The sequence below is a fragment of the Lontra canadensis genome, unplaced genomic scaffold, assembly GCF_010015895.1.
Source record: "Lontra canadensis isolate GAN:19392208 unplaced genomic scaffold, GSC_riverotter_1.0 scaffold35, whole genome shotgun sequence".
Lineage (NCBI taxonomy): Eukaryota > Metazoa > Chordata > Mammalia > Carnivora > Mustelidae > Lontra > Lontra canadensis.
The window spans coordinates 4,817,819-4,836,917 of record NW_022631029.1 but is presented as its reverse complement, the minus strand read 5'-3'; the positions used below and the strand labels follow the sequence as shown (position 1 = coordinate 4,836,917).

General features: G+C 45.8%; 1 protein-coding gene across 2 annotated transcripts in view; it reads right to left on the bottom strand.

Moving 5' to 3' along the window:
- Positions 1-19,099, bottom strand: part of LARS2 (leucyl-tRNA synthetase 2, mitochondrial) — a 148,128-nt gene that overhangs the window by 83,182 nt on the left and 45,847 nt on the right. For both annotated transcript variants that reach the window (XM_032867828.1, XM_032867827.1), the window contains exons 6-7: positions 14,032-14,121; positions 2,482-2,625 (exon numbers count right to left, since the gene is read on the bottom strand). In XM_032867828.1, the coding sequence (XP_032723719.1) occupies positions 2,482-2,625; positions 14,032-14,121 (234 nt within the window). The remainder of the gene's footprint in view (positions 1-2,481; positions 2,626-14,031; positions 14,122-19,099) is intronic.

Below are 19,099 nucleotides of genomic sequence, written 5' to 3'. Positions count from 1 at the left end.
TCGTCTCCCTTTAAAAGTGCTACGTTTGGTTCCGAAAGTTCCTTTCAAAACCGTCGGGTTTATTTTTACTTTTTATTAAGCTGAGTGAGTATTTTGATTTTGTCTTTGGTCCTCAGGTGTCATCCACACTTCTAACATATGGCCTTTTGGGGGTCTCAACTGTATACTTCTGGCTGGGCCCTAACTCCAAGATCTCTGAGCACTCTGCAGTCCTCTGGAATCTGATCTCCTCTCAGTCTCTTTATGATCATGCTCTGTTAGGCCTTCTGGAGTCTTGCTTTTGTGCCTGTGCAGCCCTCGGCCGAGGACCTGCAGTGAATGTAGATTTCTGCTCACCCCACCACTGCCACACCACTCTCTCTTCTCTTGATTTTCAGGGCAAACCAAGTGCTGACCTCCAAAGACAGCTTTTTCAATAAATCTGCACAGGAGTTCAGCAGGAACCAGGGGAATCACCATGGTAACTAACAATTTCTGCTGAACAGCTGAAATTTCACAGCTGACAATTTAAAGAATAATGTCCCTCAGTTAGGTTATAACATCTCCAACTGGAGGCAGAGGTCAAAAAAAAAAAAAGAAGAAAGAAAGAAAGAGCTAATGACATGGCCTTTCCCACAATGCCTATTACAGAGTCATCTGGGGGTGACCTGGCTTCCCCCACAACCAGTAATGCAATGGACCCCAACTGTCAGCAGACTGGGGCTCCCACTGCCTGGGATGTTACCGGGAACAGTGTCTTCAGCTTCATTTTTCTCAATCAGTCTCTCAACGCGACCGTGTGCTTCAAGGGAGCAAGGCACTGTGGTAACAAGTTCCAAATCCATATGCTCTCCTCTGCTACATTCTGAGGAAGCTATCATGGGAAAAGTGCCTCACTGAAGACCTGTCTTTTGAGTGAGAAAACTGGAGGTCATATACCCATATGGCACTGGTATTGTGAGCTGCTGTGCGGTGGTTCTAATTCAGCCAAGTTTTGTTGTGATCAGTGGTTATTTATAACTTTGTGCTTTCTTGGCATATAAGAAGTACAGTGTTGGATCGGACCCAAAGTCCATTTTCAGCAGACTACTGTCTCTCCGACAGAGCACCCCAGGGGCTACTACGGCTGGGTTTAACTATCCTTACGGTGACTGCTGTGGGGGGAGAACTACCGCGGGGGGAGAACTACCCCCGCAGTCACTGGCCTTTCAAGATGTCCTTATCCTCTCATGTCCTGTTTATGTCCACTCCCAAGTGAAAAACTATGGGGCTCATCAAACTGCCATGGGAAGTGTCCCTGGTTGGCTCTAGCCACGTCCCTCAATTTCATACCCCGAAACTTGGTAAGCCCGGAGGACATTTGGCAGAGAGTGGTTCTGGCATATCCAGGAGGCATTCTGCTGCTCAGGCTATTGGTGATTTAATAAGCAAGCCCCCTCTTTCAACGGCTGGCTTTGCCTTCAATCCCTGAACACAGAAAGAGCCAGAAGCTACCTTAAGAACCACTTGGTCCCACCCTCTCCTTTTACTGATGAGAAAACTGAGCCTCCTGACTCATCCCAGTTTACACTATTAATCGGGACACAAGAATTAGAATCAGAGCTTTGGATCCTGGTTTAGTTCCTTTTCACTCTGGTCTTCCTCCATGGAGACAGACCAACCTGTCACTCCTTCTATTCTATTTATTTTATTTTTTATTTATTTGACAGACAGAGATCACAAGTAGGCAGAGACACAGGCAGAGAGCGAGAGAGAGAGGAAGCAGGCTCCCTGCTGAGCAGAGAGCCCGATGCGGAGCTTGATCCCAGGACCCCGAGATCATGACCCAGTCTTTAACCCACTGAGCCACCCAGGTGCTCCATATTTTATTTTATTTTTTAATAAGATTTTATTTATTTGTTTATTTAAGATAGAGCACGCACACAAGTGGGGGGGCACTGGGAGAGGGAGAAGCAGACTCCCCACTGAGCAAGGAGGCCGATGCGGGGCTCGATCTCAGAACCCTGAGATCATGACCTGAGCTAAAGGCAGAGGCTTAACAGACTGAGCCACCGAGGTGCCCCTCTTCACTCCTTTTAGATGGCCTTCTCTGGACCCTCTGAAATGTCCTACTCTCTTGCTGGAGGTTTTCCTAGTACTATACAGAGGAAGATATATTTTTCCTTCCTAGCTTTATTGCTGATATAACTGCAAATAAAACTGAACGTTGTTTGGCCTCTATGGCAGCACAATCATTGAGTGTGTTGGAAGGTCAGCAAGCAATGTCCAACAATGACCCCCAGGTGCCATTCTTGACTTATCTCTAAAACACCCAAACCCATCACCCTCGCCGTGAGTGACCCTGAGGCTCACGTGCTCCCAGTCTACACACCCGTGGCTCCAAGAGCCCTTCGTAGAGTTTAATACCAACAGTGAGGCTCACCAATACCCAGAAGACCTTGGTGTTGCCTCCTAGCACAGACAGCATTACTGGGGAGGGGGGACCACCAGGCGGACACTCACCTTTGCATAAGCAGTTGTCTTAATAAACCACTGTCGGAGGTACTTCTGCTCCACCTTTGCTCCAGAACGCCATGAACAGCCGTGTTCATCCACCTGCTCGTTCGCAAGCACCGTTTGGTCCACCGGGTCCCAGTTAACCAAGGCCTGTTAAAGTTCATAGAACAAAACGATGCCGTCTGGTGAGCGTACGGAATAGGGTCACCTTGAGGCTCCTTGCATGTGTGCGAGTCAGCAAGAGCAGGATCTCTGCCCTGAGACTTGAGGGCATCTCCTTGGGAGGACCACTGGGCAAGGAAACCACCAGCGCGTTGTTGAACAACAACAAAAAAACAGAATACAAGAACTACCTCCACGTTTTCACCTTCGAGCAGGATTGGGAGGGAGCCTGTGAGCACATGCCTAAATAAGTTTGGTATCTTCTGGTGTGAGAGGATGAACCTGCAGGATTAGGGATTTTAGTAAATAGAGGAAAAGAAAAAAAATGGTACCTGAAACTTAGCAGAATCAGGTTATTTTAGGGAAAACAAATATATTTATTTGAATATAAATAGCTAACATGTATCGAGTGATTACCACACACCAGATGCTGTGCTAAGGTTGGCCCTTCTGAAGAGGTAAGAATATTATATTATTACTATTACTTGTAGCAAGAATTACTATCAGACTTACTCCTGGGGCCAGAGAGCCTTGTGGTGTTAGCAAAAGACTTGCCCCTCATGTAGCACGCTACCCACGCTTGTGAGTTCATCGGCCAGACAGTGGAGGTAAGAATATTACTACCCCAATGTTAGATGGGGAAGTTGAGAAATAGAGAGATTAGATAACTTGTCTAAGGTCACAGAGTCAGGAAGTGAGAGTATGGGCAGGAACTCAGGTCTTTCGAAACTATAAAAATTTTTGCCACTTGTAAAAACTGCTGTTTTTGTTTTGTTTTTTAAGATTGACTGATTGATTTGAGAGAGAGAGAGAGAGTGCATGAGTGTGGGGGTGGGGAGGCAGAGGATTCTGCAGAGGCAAGATCCCAAGCAGACTCCCAGTTGAGCGTGGAGCCCGACACGGGGCTCGATCTCACCACCGCAAGATCACTGAGTGTGTTGAAAGGTCAGCAAATCAAGAGTCGGAAGCTTAATCGACTGAGCCACCCAGGAGCCCCTAAAAACTCCTTTTAAATTAAGGTAGAACATACAGAGAGTAACGTGGATCAATCAGAAGTGTACGACTGAACGAGTTTTTATCACTGCTCATTATCAAGGTATGGAACATTCCCAGCATCCCAGAAAATTCTGTTGCGACTTCTCTCAAATCAGTATCTGCCCCCGAAAGGCAGCAATATTCTGAAATCTACCCCCATGGATGCGTCCGACTGACTGAACCATAATGGTCTTAACCATCATGAAGCTTCTGTGCAGAATTCTCATTCATTTCTGTTGTCACTGAAAAAAGTAGGTTTGCTGTTGATGTTCATTCTATGACATTAAGGTAAAACTTAGAACAAAGGTGTCAATGAATACAAATGAATACAATGAATCCAAAGAAGATATGTCCAGGCACTGAAATATTCTAACTTGATACTCGCTATTTCTAGAAGAATTTTTAAAATAAGGGGCGCCTGGGTGGCTCAGTCAGTTGAGTGGCCGAATCTTTATTTCAGCTCACGTCCTTATCTTGGGGTCATGGGATCAAGCCCCAGGTTGGGCTCTGTGCTCAGCGGGGAGTCTGCTTGAAGATTCTCTCTCTCCCTCTGCCCCTCCCCCCATGTGCCCCTCCAAATCCTCTTTCCACCCTGGTCTGCACCTCAGGAAGCTGATCTCTACACCTGCGCTCACCGGGCCACCTGCCCTACTCCTGCACTCAACGGTGAGAGGCACCTTGGCATCCTCCCGGTCAGGTGGTGTCTGGTGGTCCCAAAGGCAACGCAGCCTCTATCACACAGGCCTCTGCTTCCACTTCTCCCAGTTCCAACAATGGTTCCTTCAGACTAGGCTGGCAAAGGCCTCCCTCTGTGGCCAGCGCCAGGTGCCTGACCACTGCTTGTGGGTTTCCCTAAGCTCTGTACAGAACCAGTCTTTTCATTACATTTTCTTCAGTAACTGCTTTCGGGTGTGTTCTTTATTTCCTGCCGAGACCATGACTGATCTAGAGACACATCTAAAAACTAGGAGTGGAAGACAGACTAACCCATCTGTGGGTTAGTTTTACTACTAAAACCTAGTGTAGCCACTGAAAAACGGAAGCCTGCAAAGCACAGAGGCGGGGCAGGGGGTGGGCGAGGTCTGCACTGAATGATCTTTTCCCTCTTGTTCCACAGTCCCTGAAAACCTTGAATCCATAAATACAGAGAGACAAAATCTAAGACAAATGTATCCTAGATGTGGGGCACCTGGGTGGCTTGGTGGGTTGGGCAGCTGCCTTCAGCTCTGGTCATGATCCCAGGGTTCTGGGATTGAGTCCCACATCGAACTCCTTGCTCAGCAGGGAGCCTGCTTCTCCCTCTCCCTCTGCTTGTGCTCCCCCTGCTTGAGTTCGCTCTCTTTCTCTAGCTCTAATCTCTCTCCAAATCTAAAAACGTGACTCACTTCTCTACTATCACTGCCTGGATTAGGGGTTACAGGGAGGGGTACCACTTCAAATGAAAAGATAAGGGGGTCTAGGTGGCTCAGCTGGTTGAGTGTTGACTCTTGGTTTAGGCTCAGGTCATGATCTCAGGATAGGGCTTTGAACTCAGCGGGGAGTGTGTGTGAGAACTCTCTCTCTCCCTCTGCCCCTCCCCCACTCATTATTTTCCCCTCTCTCTTAAATAGATAAATCTTAAAAAAATAAAATAGGCGCGCCTGGGTTAAGTGGGTTAAGCCTCTGCCTTCGGCTCAGGTCATGGTCTCAGGGTCCTGGGATGGAGTCCTGCATCGGACTCTCCGCTCAGCAGGGAGCCCGCTTCCCCTCTCTTTCTGCCAGCCTCTCTGCCTGCTTGTGATCTCTCTCTCTCTGTGTCAAATAAATAAATAAAATCTTAAAAAAAAAAAAAAGGAAAGAAAGAAAGAATAAAAGAGAAAATGAAAGGGCCAAGTATTATTTAGTAACACTGACAGGTCTTTCAAGAGCCCCCATCCCCCCAAAAAAGATGTACAACTAAAACTGTATAAAATAGAGGAGAAAGAAAGAAAGGAAGGAAGGAAGGAAGAAGGAAAGAAAGAAAGAAAGACAGACGGACGGACGACAGACAGACCTTTGAGGATATGGGAGAAACAAACAGCACTGCAGATTACAAAAACAAATAGGACTTTATTTTCTTATCAACATTTCCAGCACAGCCTGGCATCTCGCAGGCTCCAGGTTACAAAATACAATGAGGGAGCTGTACTCCAAAGAGGTTTATACGTTATAATAAAATCCTGGCATTGAACGAAAGACAAATAAAAGCAAAACACAAAACCAATTTTGCACCCCCCACCCCCACCGAAAGTCTTGGTGGGGGAGAGAAAAAGACCAAAGGAAATAGCATCTCAAATCAAAGATGCATCAGCTGGGAGAAACCACTGGCTTTTCTTCCCAGGACTACAATCCAGCCCATCCCCAGACCTGCTGGGTTCAGGTGCAGCCTCTCTGCAGGGGGTTAATCCAGGGGGTGTGCCAAATACAGGGCCACTGAGGTTCTGGCTATGTAGCATGTGCAGCCTCGTGAGGCCTCCAGGACCTGCTTCCCAAATCCCTTTTCTCAGGTCTCCATTCTTATGAAAGTCTACCATGCAACCTCCCTGGAAACCAGGGTCTTCTCTTATCCGGCGTTCCTGGATTTTTACGTCTTGAACACTGACTTTGACAGACACCCTGACTACTACTCAAGCACAGTCTTGCTACATTTAATATTGTTTCTGGACAACGTCACTGACTAAGGTCACGTCTTTTCCTTTCCTGATTGACCTTTGTTTGCCAACACCTACTAGAGCCACCTCCGGGCTCCCTTACAGTAAACTAGGCTCATTGGTAACACAACCTGTGTCGGTATTTCAAAACCAACCTTAAATCACTGATTAAATCGATCCATGAAACCATGAAAACACCTGCAAACACACAGAACTCCGTGAGGTTCTGCCCACTGCTTCACTCACATAAGTTATCTGGCAACATCACAGAAGGAGCTGTTCCAAATAAGAGAATTTCTCCAGTGGATCAAGGGTTAAATACCAACATCTGTATTTTTTGTTTGTTTGAGTGATTCGTGGGACGCTTTCAGAAAGCCTTTCAGAAATGCGCCCCGTGACACACTCCTAAACCTCAATCAGCCATGGCCACGAGGTGGGTGTCCCATCATTTCTGCCCCCTCCCCGCTTCCCTTCTTGGATTGTAGGTTCTCAGAGGTGTGGGCGATTACGGGCACCACTGGGGATTCTCAGGGTGTTTTCTTCTCGAATTCTCACTTATCAATTCTCTCTGTGACACAGCAGCTGTGTGGCACCAACTGGCCCAGTGAGCCTCCTGTTCCAGACCTCCTGCTTCATCTCAACCTCCCCTTTCATGTGCGTCCTCCTTCCCCTTCCTTCATATAGGGCACCGGTCCCTTCTAGATCACTCCTTCCATTGCCATGCTTTCATCTCCTGGCCAAAGCCTCCCTCCTCAGGCCTCGGGCTACTCTCCATCATTTTCCTTGCTGCTATCTCCTCAGGCTCTCCTACAATTTCCCAAGTATTCTGTGAGGCAGCTGCGGGTTCCAGAAGGATGCTTTAGGGTACTGATTTTCTCAAGGTCCACTAGCTAGTTTCCCGACAAAACCATGCCTCATTAAGGAACACCACAAAGACCTTATTAAAAAAATCAAACTCTCAAAATCCATCTTGCTCCCTTCCACCCTGGATGGGCCTGAGTTTAGACTTGAGTCCGAAGGGGAGGGTTTCCAAGGCGACCGGTTATTTACTGCTACTGCCTTCCGTCGCCACCAGGGGGCAGAGCGGGAGAGGCTGCGGGTGTGCGCACCCTGTGTGGTCCCTGCCCGCTCCCTGCTCCCGGATGCTGCAAACCTGGCTCACTGGGGTGAGTGCATTAGCTCCGTCCCCAGCTGTCTCTGAAATCCTGCAGGAGCCCAAAGGCAAACTCACAGATTGGGTGGCTTCCACAATTCCCAATGCTCAAGCATAACACGGCACCCTCCCCATGAACTACCTCTCAGTCATTTTTTTTTTTAAACCAGAGCGGTGAAATGAACGTTCTGCCAAGTGTACGTCTTTATGGCCATTGTTTTGGCTGAAAATATTTTTTGGTTCATGAGAGCAAGAAGAGATGCCGTTTGCAAAGGAAACGAGCATTTTGATGGACGGCGCTAGTCATGGACAAAAGACTTCCACACTCCAGCTATGTTTGGTAATGCTTTGCTAAAATACTCTCCCCAAATGTAAGTTCATTTAGACAGCTTATGCCAGAACTGAATTTAAGGGTTAAGGCTATCTCCTATTTCAAAAAAAGTTATGACAATGCTGTTAGAGGAAAGGCATTATTAATAGGTGGGTTATTTTGGGCTTAAATTGCTTCACAGAGAATGTTTCCTGGAGTCTTTCTAGAGTCAGTTAACTTCCTGATGTTAATTTCAAAAGTTTGTATTTCGCAATAAACCGTGTGAGCGGAATACCAACTGACATTGATTCGTTGTATGTTTTAAAGCCAATCTGGAAATAGCTACCCAATAAAAAGGAGACCTACATGAAATATAATACCTTGCACAGGGCTAACGCAGATCTTCAAACATACCAAGTATGCATTTCTGCCTTCTATTTGGGATTTCTTTCTTTCTTTCTTTCCTTTTTTTTTCTTTTAAAGATTTTATTTATTTGACAGATGGAGATCAGAAGTAGGCAGAGAAGCAGGCAGAGAGAGAGGAGGAAGCAGGCTCCCTGCTGAGCAGAGACACCCCCCCCCCCCCGATGCGGGGCGATACGGGGCTCGATCCCAGGAACCTGGGACCATGACCTGATCTGAAGGCAGAGGCTTTATCCCACTGAGCCACCCAGGCGCCCCTGGAATTTTTTTCTTAAGATCATGGCTGGGCGGACTCCAAAAAAATTAATACACCAAACACCTTTCAGGCAACAAGTAGCAACAAAACCACTATCTTTCTAAATCAAATCCAGAGAATAAGCTACCTTATTCTTCCCTAATACCTGGCTGTGGATGGGGTGCCTTAGAATTAGCCAGGAAGCTTTAGGAGTTTTTTTCCAATTTCGACGAACCACGACTCCGGGTAACTCCACGGGCATGCTCAGGCAGGCATTTATTGAGCACCAACTGTGTGCCAGGCACACCAGGTTCTTCAAAATCACCGATCTGGTTAATCCTCAGGGAATCAGGGAGAAGAGGCTTATGGCAGGCAGAACAATCATAACCCAAAGATGTCCACATCCTGGTCCCTGAAACTGGTGAATATGTTACCTACATGGCGAAAGGGTCTTGCACGATATGATCAAATGAAGGATTTCCAGATTGGAGAGATCAGCCTGGATTATCCAGGTGGGCCCAAAGTCATGTCAAAGACTCTTCGAAGAGAAAGGGGGAGGCAGGAGAGTCAGAAGGAGGTGGGATGGTGGATGCACAGGGCAGAGAGACTGCAAGATCCTAGGCTCTGGCTTTGTAGATTGAGGGTGGGAGAGGGAAGTGGGGTCAAAAGTCAAGGAAAGCAGGCAGTTTCCAGAAGCTGGAAAAGGCAAGCAAACCCATTCTCCTCTAGAGTCTCCAGAAGGAAGGCAGCCCTACTGGCATCTTTTTATCCCAGGGAGACCCACTTTTAATGGACTTCTGACCTCAGAACTGTAAGATGATCAACTTGTGTTGTTTTTAGAATACCCCGTTTGTGGTCACTTGTTACAGCAGCAACAATAGGAAATGAATACAAGTTGTTTCTAAGAGAGAAGCTGTCAGTGGAGGAAACTGAATTGTGTTCTCCAAGGGGATGCAGTGGGGGGGGGGGTGCGAGGTGAGAAGGAGAGAGACATCTGGAGCCAGCAGGAGCCTGTGTGCATGCCATGAGACCCTCTCCCAGAATCCCTAATGTCTTTAAAAAAGTTGCTTAGCTCCTAAGATGCCACGTGTGATTGGCTTTGGATCCAACCCAAGAGTGACAAGGTTCAGTTTCCTATCTTTGATGTGCTGTGAGAGGTACCGGAAAAAACCCAAGGGCGGAGACAGAGAAGCAAGTGTCCTATGTATAGGAATACTACCATAAATCTTCAATGTATTCAAAAATTCAATTGAAACAGAAAATAAATAGCTACAAAGAATAAAATCCAGTGAAGGAATATTACACAGCACACGCAAGGGCTCCGTGCCAGAAATGCTTACGCTATTAAGTCAATGCGCCCCATCATTTCAACATCTCATGCATATAAAATTTTAATTTTTTTGAAGATTTTATTGATTTATTTATTTGCCAGAGAGGGGGAGAGAGAGAGAGAGAGAGAGCAAAGAGCACAAGCAGGGGAGGAGCAGGCAGAGGAAGAGGTAGAAGCATAGAAAATCAACAGTAACCACACCACTGCGGCAAGGGAACGTTGGATAACCCAAGACACCTGCTTACACTGTTCCACCAACCGTTTACCCTTTCCTGCGGTTTACCTGCAGGGCACCCTCCGCTTTCATGTCTTACTTGGATCTGAGGTCATCCTGTCACCTGGGAAACATAATGTAGCTCCTGCTATCTCCCTCCCTCTGCCTGGACACAAGGGTGATGCCAGTGTGAAGCCCCTTCTGGATATAATTACTGGAGCCAGGGCTGCTCTTCTGGAAATGAGCCTGTCGGGCCACCAGATCAACGCCGAAATCTGTTGATAATTTTCCACTCATTCCCTTCCTACCCTTTCCCTTCAAACTGCTGAATAATGCTTTTAAGAAAAATTAGTCAGATCTCAGAAATAGACAAAAGGGACCAGGAAGTAGTATCCTTTCCATGTAGGCTGGGGTGGTCTAGCAGGCCCATATCCCCCAGGGATGATCTGATTTTCTAGAGGCTGGTACCTTGGTTTGGCTTTTTATTTACTATGATTTAAGTTGTTTTACAATCCAGCCCGGGTGCAAGGGGAGAGCTTAACTTAAAGAAAACTCATCCCAGTGCAAATGGTTTCTATCTGAGAATAATGCCAACAGCTCCCATCCAGTGAAAATGCACGTGATTTATTTCATAGTGAAGGATACTCCCAAAGTTAGGCTTACTGCCTTGTAGGACATTAGGTGGCTTGGATTCTATTAGCAGGTTCATTTCAGTGTTCCTCTGACTCTATAAATCTCCATTCTCAAAATCTCAATTTGAACCAGTCTTAACCTATGACTGGTTTCCCCACTAACGATAAGTTGGATAAAACCTCTGATGCATGTTCATTTTGTATCTGGGCGGGAACCAGGTTTGTAACTTTTGGAAACTACACTTTAACAATACAAAAAGGTCTACTGCGGGCAGGAACTCCAGATAGATGTTCTGGTCTCTCACCACTGCCCACCTGAGGGGGCTCTGGGCCCAGGCACGGCTATGGCTTTTAAGAAATTAAACTGACCCAGGGAGGTCTATAGGAGTGGGACATCAGTATGCTCCAGTTCCACAAAATTCTCAATTAATTCACCCCCAAATGCTAATGGGGACTCGGGTCTTCCTCCAAAAAAATAAAATCAACTCAACAGCAATGTATTTTAAATAACCCACATATTAATATTCTCAATTTAAAGATGGGAGCAGGGCACAGGGGTAGGTGTTGATTACTTTGTACAGTGGTTCTCAAAGTGTGACCTCTGGGGTTCCCTGAGGCCCTTTCAAGGGGTCTGCAGGTCAAAACTCTTCATTATAATAAGACGTTGTTGGCCTTTTTCCTTGTGTTCACATCTGCACCAAGGGTACAAAAGTGATGGTGCGTGAGACCGTCGTCCCTCAGCATGAAGCAAGGCGGTGGCGCCAGACCCTACGAGGGGACACCGGATTCCTGACCACTGTGCACTCCCGGGGGAAAGGGGGGAAAAAAAAGGTCAGCTTCACTGATAATGTGCTTGACGAGGCAATAAAATGTGTTTGTGTGCTTACATCCTAACACTTGAGCACACATCCTTGTCATATTTTCTGTGATGAAATGGGACGTTAGGCCTACGTGTTGCCATACTTGGACAGTTGTCTCGAGAGAAAGCACAAATGGGACTATCTGAGTGGTGAGTGGATTGGCCAGTTTTTTTATTTTTAGTTTTTTCATGTAACTATGATTTTATGTGAAAGAATGACTGATGATCGACTATGGTGACTGAGACTCAGGAACGTGGCAAACATGTTCGCAGAAATAAACGATGTGAGTCTGCTGCTCTGAGGGAAACAACTGATGGTTTCTGTTGTTAGTGATGAAATTTGAACTTTGAAGTGAAAAAAAAATACCAGAATTTTAAAAAACTTGCATCCGCCCACCATGAACTTCACAGCTTCCCACCACTTAAAAACTCTTCTGATGGTATTCTGAGATGAAATATGGCAACATTTGGAAGATCTGCATAACTCACTAGACGGGGATTTTCCAAGGGACCGATGCATGATGTTACAAGATGAGGAATGGATATAAAAAAAAAAAAAAAAAAAAAAAATCCATTCAAAGTGCAAGACAGACCAATGCATTTCAATGTAGCAGAGTATGAAAGTTCATTGATGTTTCAGATTTACTACCGCAACTAACTTTGAAAAACCACCACTTGCTGAGTTTTGGTGTAGTATCAAGAAAGCACATGCATAAATAATCTGGAATGGTTATTAAAATATGCCTCCACCTGGAGCAGTTTCTGCCTATTCTCCTGGTGTTCACCACTGTCACTTTAGTAAATCACACTTTGATTTTGGCATATTACCTTTAGACAGTTTTACTGACCTTCTGCCATGGAACAGGAAATATTCAGCCTGATCATACAGCGCTCCTTCCACCCTTGACCCCTGTTCTAGTTTTTGGGGTCTTTCTTACCTTGAGCTTTAATGGCAACCTTTCTAACTATTAAAACAAAACAGACGTACCCCTCTAAGAGCTCTTCTTCTCCGCCGTGTTGTTATGAAAGGTAAAGGGATCGCCTCACACTTCTCCTTTTCTTCCCCGATTTCACCCTCTAATTTTGATCAGCCATATGATTTTTGTGTTGTCAAGGGTTTTGGTTTTTGTGAAATTTTGGTTTTATTGTGAAATTCAAATCGAGCCTTCTGCATTTGTCTCCACAGTGATTATAATTCTCTTTTAAAGATTTTGTTCATTTATTTGAGAGAAAGAAAGAGAATGAGCGGGGGGGCCGGGAGGGGTAGAGGGAAAAGCAGACTCCCCGCCGAGCTGGGAGCCTAACACGGGGCTTGATCCCAGGATCCTGGGATCAACTCAAGGGTCCTGAGCTCAACCGACTGAGGCAACCGACTAAGTCGCCTGGGTGCCGGATTCTAAACATTTTTCAACTTAAAACACAATGACTACGTAAGTCTGTTCATGGCAAGACCAAGCCATGTGACATCACCACAGAAAAGCAAATGTAATTCTTTAAATCCCACTGATCAAAGGAGAATGTCTTCAGCATAAAGGTGCAATGGATTTTCTACTTGTCGCTTCTGAATTTTCTAGACCAGTGCTGCTGGCAGGTCACTATTCTGTTATGATGGAAATGTTCCATATCTGCACTGTCCAATGCTAGCTTACTAGCACATGAACGGGGCTGGTGTAACTGAGGACCAGGGTTATTCATATCACTTCATCTGAATTACTTTAAATTTAAATATCAACAACCACACGCTGCTCGTGGCTATTACACCTGACAGTGCAGACCATGGCCACACTATGACACTCCTTCCCTCCTCCCTCCCCATCTAAGGCTTATTTACCATTACTGAGCCCCTGCCAAAACAGGCACTTCCCATTTCTTGGGAGACCACTAGATATAGGGACTACAATAGCTGTTCTTTCTTTTTTTAAAAGAAGATGTTATTTATTTATTTGAGAGAGAGTGAGAGCAAGAGAGATCACAGTGGCAGAGGGGGAAGGAGACAGCCCGCTGAGCAGAGAGCCCAATGTGGGGCTCGATCCCAAGGACCCTGAGATCATGACCTGAGCCAAAGGCAGATGCTTAACCGACTGAGCCACCCAGGCACCACTGTGCGAGCTGTTCTTTCAACAGCATCTCAAATCTTCCCCCAGGCCATGCAAGGGAGATGGTACCACCCATTTAGTAGATGAGAAAACACGATTCCTGGAGTAAAGTTACTCAGGATACGCACAGCTGACAGAGGCAGCAGACGTGGGCTTAGAGAAACTTCCTCTCTTCCTCTGCTCCCTCCCTGATGTCAGGATGGGCACACTTGGTGGTGGAATTCAAGGGTGACAGAAGCCCTGGGACTGTCCTGGAGGCACCAAACTCAGCCAGGAAGTAGTTACTTTCTGGGTCTGCCATGACTGAATTCATGAACTTGAGGTAGGGTTCATTTCTACTGCTTCTGTGCAGGGTTTGTAGCTTGGTTAACCATGACGTGCTCTAGTAAGACTGAGATTTAAAAAAAAAATTGTACAGTGCAGGTAACTTTAACTTACCTCCTTCTGATAGGCCAGCCCAGCTTCATAGAGTTTAATAAAGAGGTACTGAGTCCATTTGTAGTAATCTGGTAAACATGTAGTTATTTCCTGCCAAAGAAGGGGGGAAAATTACTCATAGGCCATTGTAAACATTCCCCCTCACCCCACCATGAACGTATACACGGGCCTTGTGATTCAATTTTAAAAAGCAACCACACTGCAAAAATATTTACCAACCTCTATTGGTAATTCGTAAAGTGAGGGAAGAAGCAATTCATTCTGGGAAGAAAGCTATTACTGAAATGCCACCCCTACCTTTCCCACGGTCAGTTTAATGATCAGAAACTCACCGTCTTCTGCACACCTCTCCCCGGGGCCATGCAAGTAACAGGTGAATGACACTATATGAAATTGGGCATTATCATTTTTGTCAACATGTATTTTGGGGATCGTGATGTTAATTCACAAATGTAGTTCATTTTGAAAGCAATCACAGAATTTAAGAGGAGTACTTGCCCACTTCCGCAGGACACTCATTTGAAAACAAATCTCGTGTTTCTACTTGTCACTGGGCCCTGGAAGGTCTTTTAGACTTATTTATATTCCATTTATTCCATTAGGTGAATCAGGCTATTGCCTGGTTAGGAAGACCCATTAAAATCATTATTAAAATTTAAACTTAGCGGAAAATCACCTGGCTTGCATTTCCAAGCCTAAATCTAAGGTTCCAAAAATACGTTTTCTCTCCTGAAAACACATTTACTATAGAATCTTTAAAAACAAGCTACCGATGAACCAATCTCTAAGTTGATAAAGTCAAGTAAGCATAAAACTTGTACACGGTCACACTTCTCGAGTGGTCCTTAACTTCAAAAAAACAGCTAACATCGAAATGATCGTAGGGCAGGGACCATTCTATATGGTTCCATGTGGAAAAGACTATGGATATAAGGCGTACTTTATCAAAAGTGCAAACAACCCAGTCTTTCTTCAGATGAATGAATGAAGACAGAGTTGAAACCCAGGATGGGAGGGCAAGTGGGACAGGAACTGGGCAAGGTGTCAGATAAATTGGGGCCCCCAATGGGCTATTTTTCTTATGTAAGATTCTTGGGTCCTTTTACGTGCTATTTTGTAAAAACAGCAGAGCAAACGCCAAGAAAACAAGGAATTCAACTTTGCTCACTGTCTCCACTCCTCCTTTTGCAAGGCAGGTAGTGAAAAACCTGCCAGTCTAACAGCTTGGCTCCCATGGGAGCTGTCCCCCAGCGGGACATGAGCTGAGAGGCCCATGACACAGCTTCCGAGGTCCCAGGATCCCAGGTCTGCAGGGGGGTCATGCACCAACACTTTGCCAACTCAAGAAAGGGACCAGCACACAATGGGTGGGTTTATTTCCCCAAACCTCCAAGTTCACCTTTTTTTTTTTTTTTGAAGATTTTATTTGACACAGAGAGAGAGAGAAAGAGAGAGAGACAGCAAGAGAGGGAACACAAGCAGGGGGAGTGGGAGAGGAAGAAGCAGACGCCCCATGGAGCAGGGAGCCTGACGCGGGACAGAATCATGATCTGAGCCGAAGGCAGAAGCTTGACTGAGCCACTGAGGCGTCCCCAAGTTCACCTTCTGAGATGTCCTTATCTCTTCTTTACCAGCTACCTGCCCACCCCCAGCCCTTGCAGGATGCCACAGAACTAATTTTCCCCAGTTTTCCAGAGAGGCCAATTAAGAACTCCCATTTTCTAACAAAACCCAGGGCAGGGGCTATCCTCTGTATGTTTCATTTTGCTCAGGTTGAGAAGCTCCTGAAATCTAAATGGATATAAATATGCTTGCATGTTGTTATATGTTAACTAATTAAATTTTTAAGTAAAAAAAAAAAAAAAGAAGAATGCTTGCATGTTGAATCAAATTGGTATCCCTCACATAGGTTTCACAAATTAAATTCAAATAACATCGGTTCACAATATGAAAACGGGGGCAGTGGTGTGTGAGGGGTGGGTAAAGGGGAATTGGGTAAAAATATTCCCAGACCTTGTTATTGTGAATGTTGTTTAAAATTCTCATCTGTTATAAGTTTAAGGAAAAAAGTGAAGCAAATATGACCAAAATGATGACAACCGTTACATGGAGGGGAGGGGAATTCTGTTCTCTATTTTTCTATATATTTAGTTATAATTAATATAATGTATAATACATTGTATATTATATATTTTACTTATATATATTAAAATAAATATACAAAATATATACTAAATATATAACATTTAATTATATATTTACTTATATAATTATTCTATATTATATTATATATTACTATAATATGTAATGTTATATATACTATGTACCTAATATATTATATTAGAATACATATATTCTCTATGTATGTATGTGTATCTGTTCTCAGCCCTTGAATCTGCCTCTCTATTGAAAGAAAAATTAGACCGCAATGGAACAGCATTATTATCTCCATCTTGGTTTATGGTTTTGAAAACCACTTTTTTTTTTAAGATTTTATTTATTTATTTGAGAACAAGACAATGAGAGAGAGCATGAGCGAGGAGAAGGTCAGAGGGAGAAGCAGACTCCCCATGGAGCTGGGAGCCCGATGTGGGACTCGATCCCGGGACTCCAGGATCATGACCTGAGCTGAAGGCAGTCGTCCAACCAACTGAGCCACCCAGGCGTCCCTGAAAACCACTTTAACTTAAAATAGGAAAAAAAAAAAAGAAAAAGATAGATCCAGTCAGGAAAAAAAGAAAAAGGAAAAGATCGTTACCCAACCAAGCATTAGCCTACTTTCAGTCAGACGTATAATGCAAAGTGCCTTCTCCTCGGAAGCAAGGGGAGGTGAGGGGAGGTGAGGGATGGAGGAGTGTGGGTCCCCATCTTGCACTCTGGCCTCAAACATGGCTCTGACCCACTTTATTTACATGCGGTTTCTGCATGTATTGTTTGAAGAAAAAGTAATGTCAGCTGCTAAAAGAGCACAGTTTGAAAACCACTGCCCTGAGCACCATTATCTACTCCTGATGGTTTGATTTCAATGTCTGTTCATTCACCTGCCTGCAGACTGCAGTGGCCTGCCCAGAGGAGCGGGGGTGGGAGGGGGAAAGCGGGAGGGGGAAGACGGGAGGGGACAGGGGATGGGAGCAAGGGATGCCCTGAGGACAGAACCTGGCCCCCTGCCCATCTCCTCCAATCTGCGGCACACAGGGCCCAGCCAGCACTTTTAGTCCCACCCACTGCACCCATGAAGAGATGCCAGAGCAGACACTCACCAGGCTCCCCAGGGGCCAGTCCCACAAGAACCACAAACGTGGTCCCAGATCGACACTGCTCAGAAATGCATTCCCTGAAAATGTCACAGAACCCTCCTGGAACCTCTCTCGATTTGCTAACTTTGAAAAACTCCCCCAAACGAAAATAGCTATTTCTGGTCTTCTAATGCCTCATCTCAGTACAAACCAGCAAAGATATCTTTCTGGAATTAACCCGCTTAAAAGTTGTAACTTTCATCAAGTGACTAGAAATTCTGTGTCTGGGAACTATTTACTCAAATCCCAGCCCTGCGGACAAAGGTCTTCAGGGGTGGTGGGGGAAGGGGGTTGGCACGCACAAAGATGTTATTGGCCCTTCTTCCCTCCTTTCCCTAAGAAAAGGGTTCTCAACATGCAGAACGTCCTCTCCCCTGGCACATCTGTAACGCCAGGAGACAGCTGTCACTACATAGTGGTGGGGCTACCCCGCAGTGCACAGGACAGCCCCTAGACCAGAAAACTATCTAGCCCCAAACGTCACTAGTGGAAAGGGAAGAAATCCTGCTTGAAGGGTTTTGATTTTTTTAATTTCTTTTTTAAAGGTTTTTATTTATTTGTCAGAGAGAGAGCAGAAGCAGGGGGAACAGCAGAGGGAAGGAAAAGCAGGCTCCCCACTGAGCAGGGAGTCCTGATGCGATGCGGGGCTCAGGGTTTCAACAGCATCTGTTGGAATCCGGCCCCCTCCAGGCCCAGCCCTGCCTGTGACCCCACGGTGGAGCCCTGTGTCCGTGGCTCCATTGCCCACAGCTGTCCACGAGCTGTGGGGTGGTGCCAATCTTGGAAGTCCTCTTCAGGAGACCACCAGAGGAATCAAGCCAAGGATGGGTACTGTCTTCCAAATCCCTTTTCAGTCCCCTGCTTTCCAAATAAGCCAACGCCCACATTGCTGTCAGCTTGTTTTTTAAAACAAAACCAAGCAATTCAAAGTTATAGCTCTGAGAGCAAAAGCAATTCAGCCGAATGCTCCAGAGATCTATGGGAAGGTGTCGGCTTTCGTACCCCCCGGAACTCCAGGAAGCACAACTGAGCTGTCAAGAGGCTAAATTTATGAATCTGGGATCTCAACTAGCGCCATCCCTCCACCCTGCAATTCTACATTTTACGATGCCAGGTTTTTCACATTAAAAATATTCTGCACATTCACAGCCAAACATGGAGCCCAACACAGAAGGTGAGCTCCCTCAGAACACAAGTGAGGCTCAACACGTCATCCTTTGAGCCCGCCATTCAGACCTCACTGACCACTCAAGTTCATGGCTGAGCCGGCCTTGCCAGGGGTTCCTGCTGCACACCGATTTGGCCATGATGAAGCCTAAGGAAGATGAGCCAACTTTACCGTCCCTGAAAGAAACAGCATCTGGGCTGTGAAGGAAGAAATCGGGGCAGTCGGTCCCCTTCTGGGTACCTCATCAGGCTCACGCTCCTCAGTCCACAAAAACTCTGGGGAGAGCATGATCTACGGTAAAGATATTCCACTTTGGGGCCAACTGACTCAAGTTCAAGTCTTCACATCATTGTCAGCTTTGTGGCCCTAGCCAAATGTCCCCATCTAGAAAACTGGGGTACTGAAGCCCATCTAGGCGGGTGTTGTAAGGACAAAATAATGTATAGAGAGCACACACTGGCCCCATAGGAGGGGTCACTGGGCGACTTCCCTTGGCTGGGCCCACAGTGTGCCACGGAGCAGGGAGGCCGGGTTCCTTGTCACACACTCAGAGGCGGGCCACTGGGACAAGGTGAAAGGGAGACCAAGGACCTAACTCACGGTT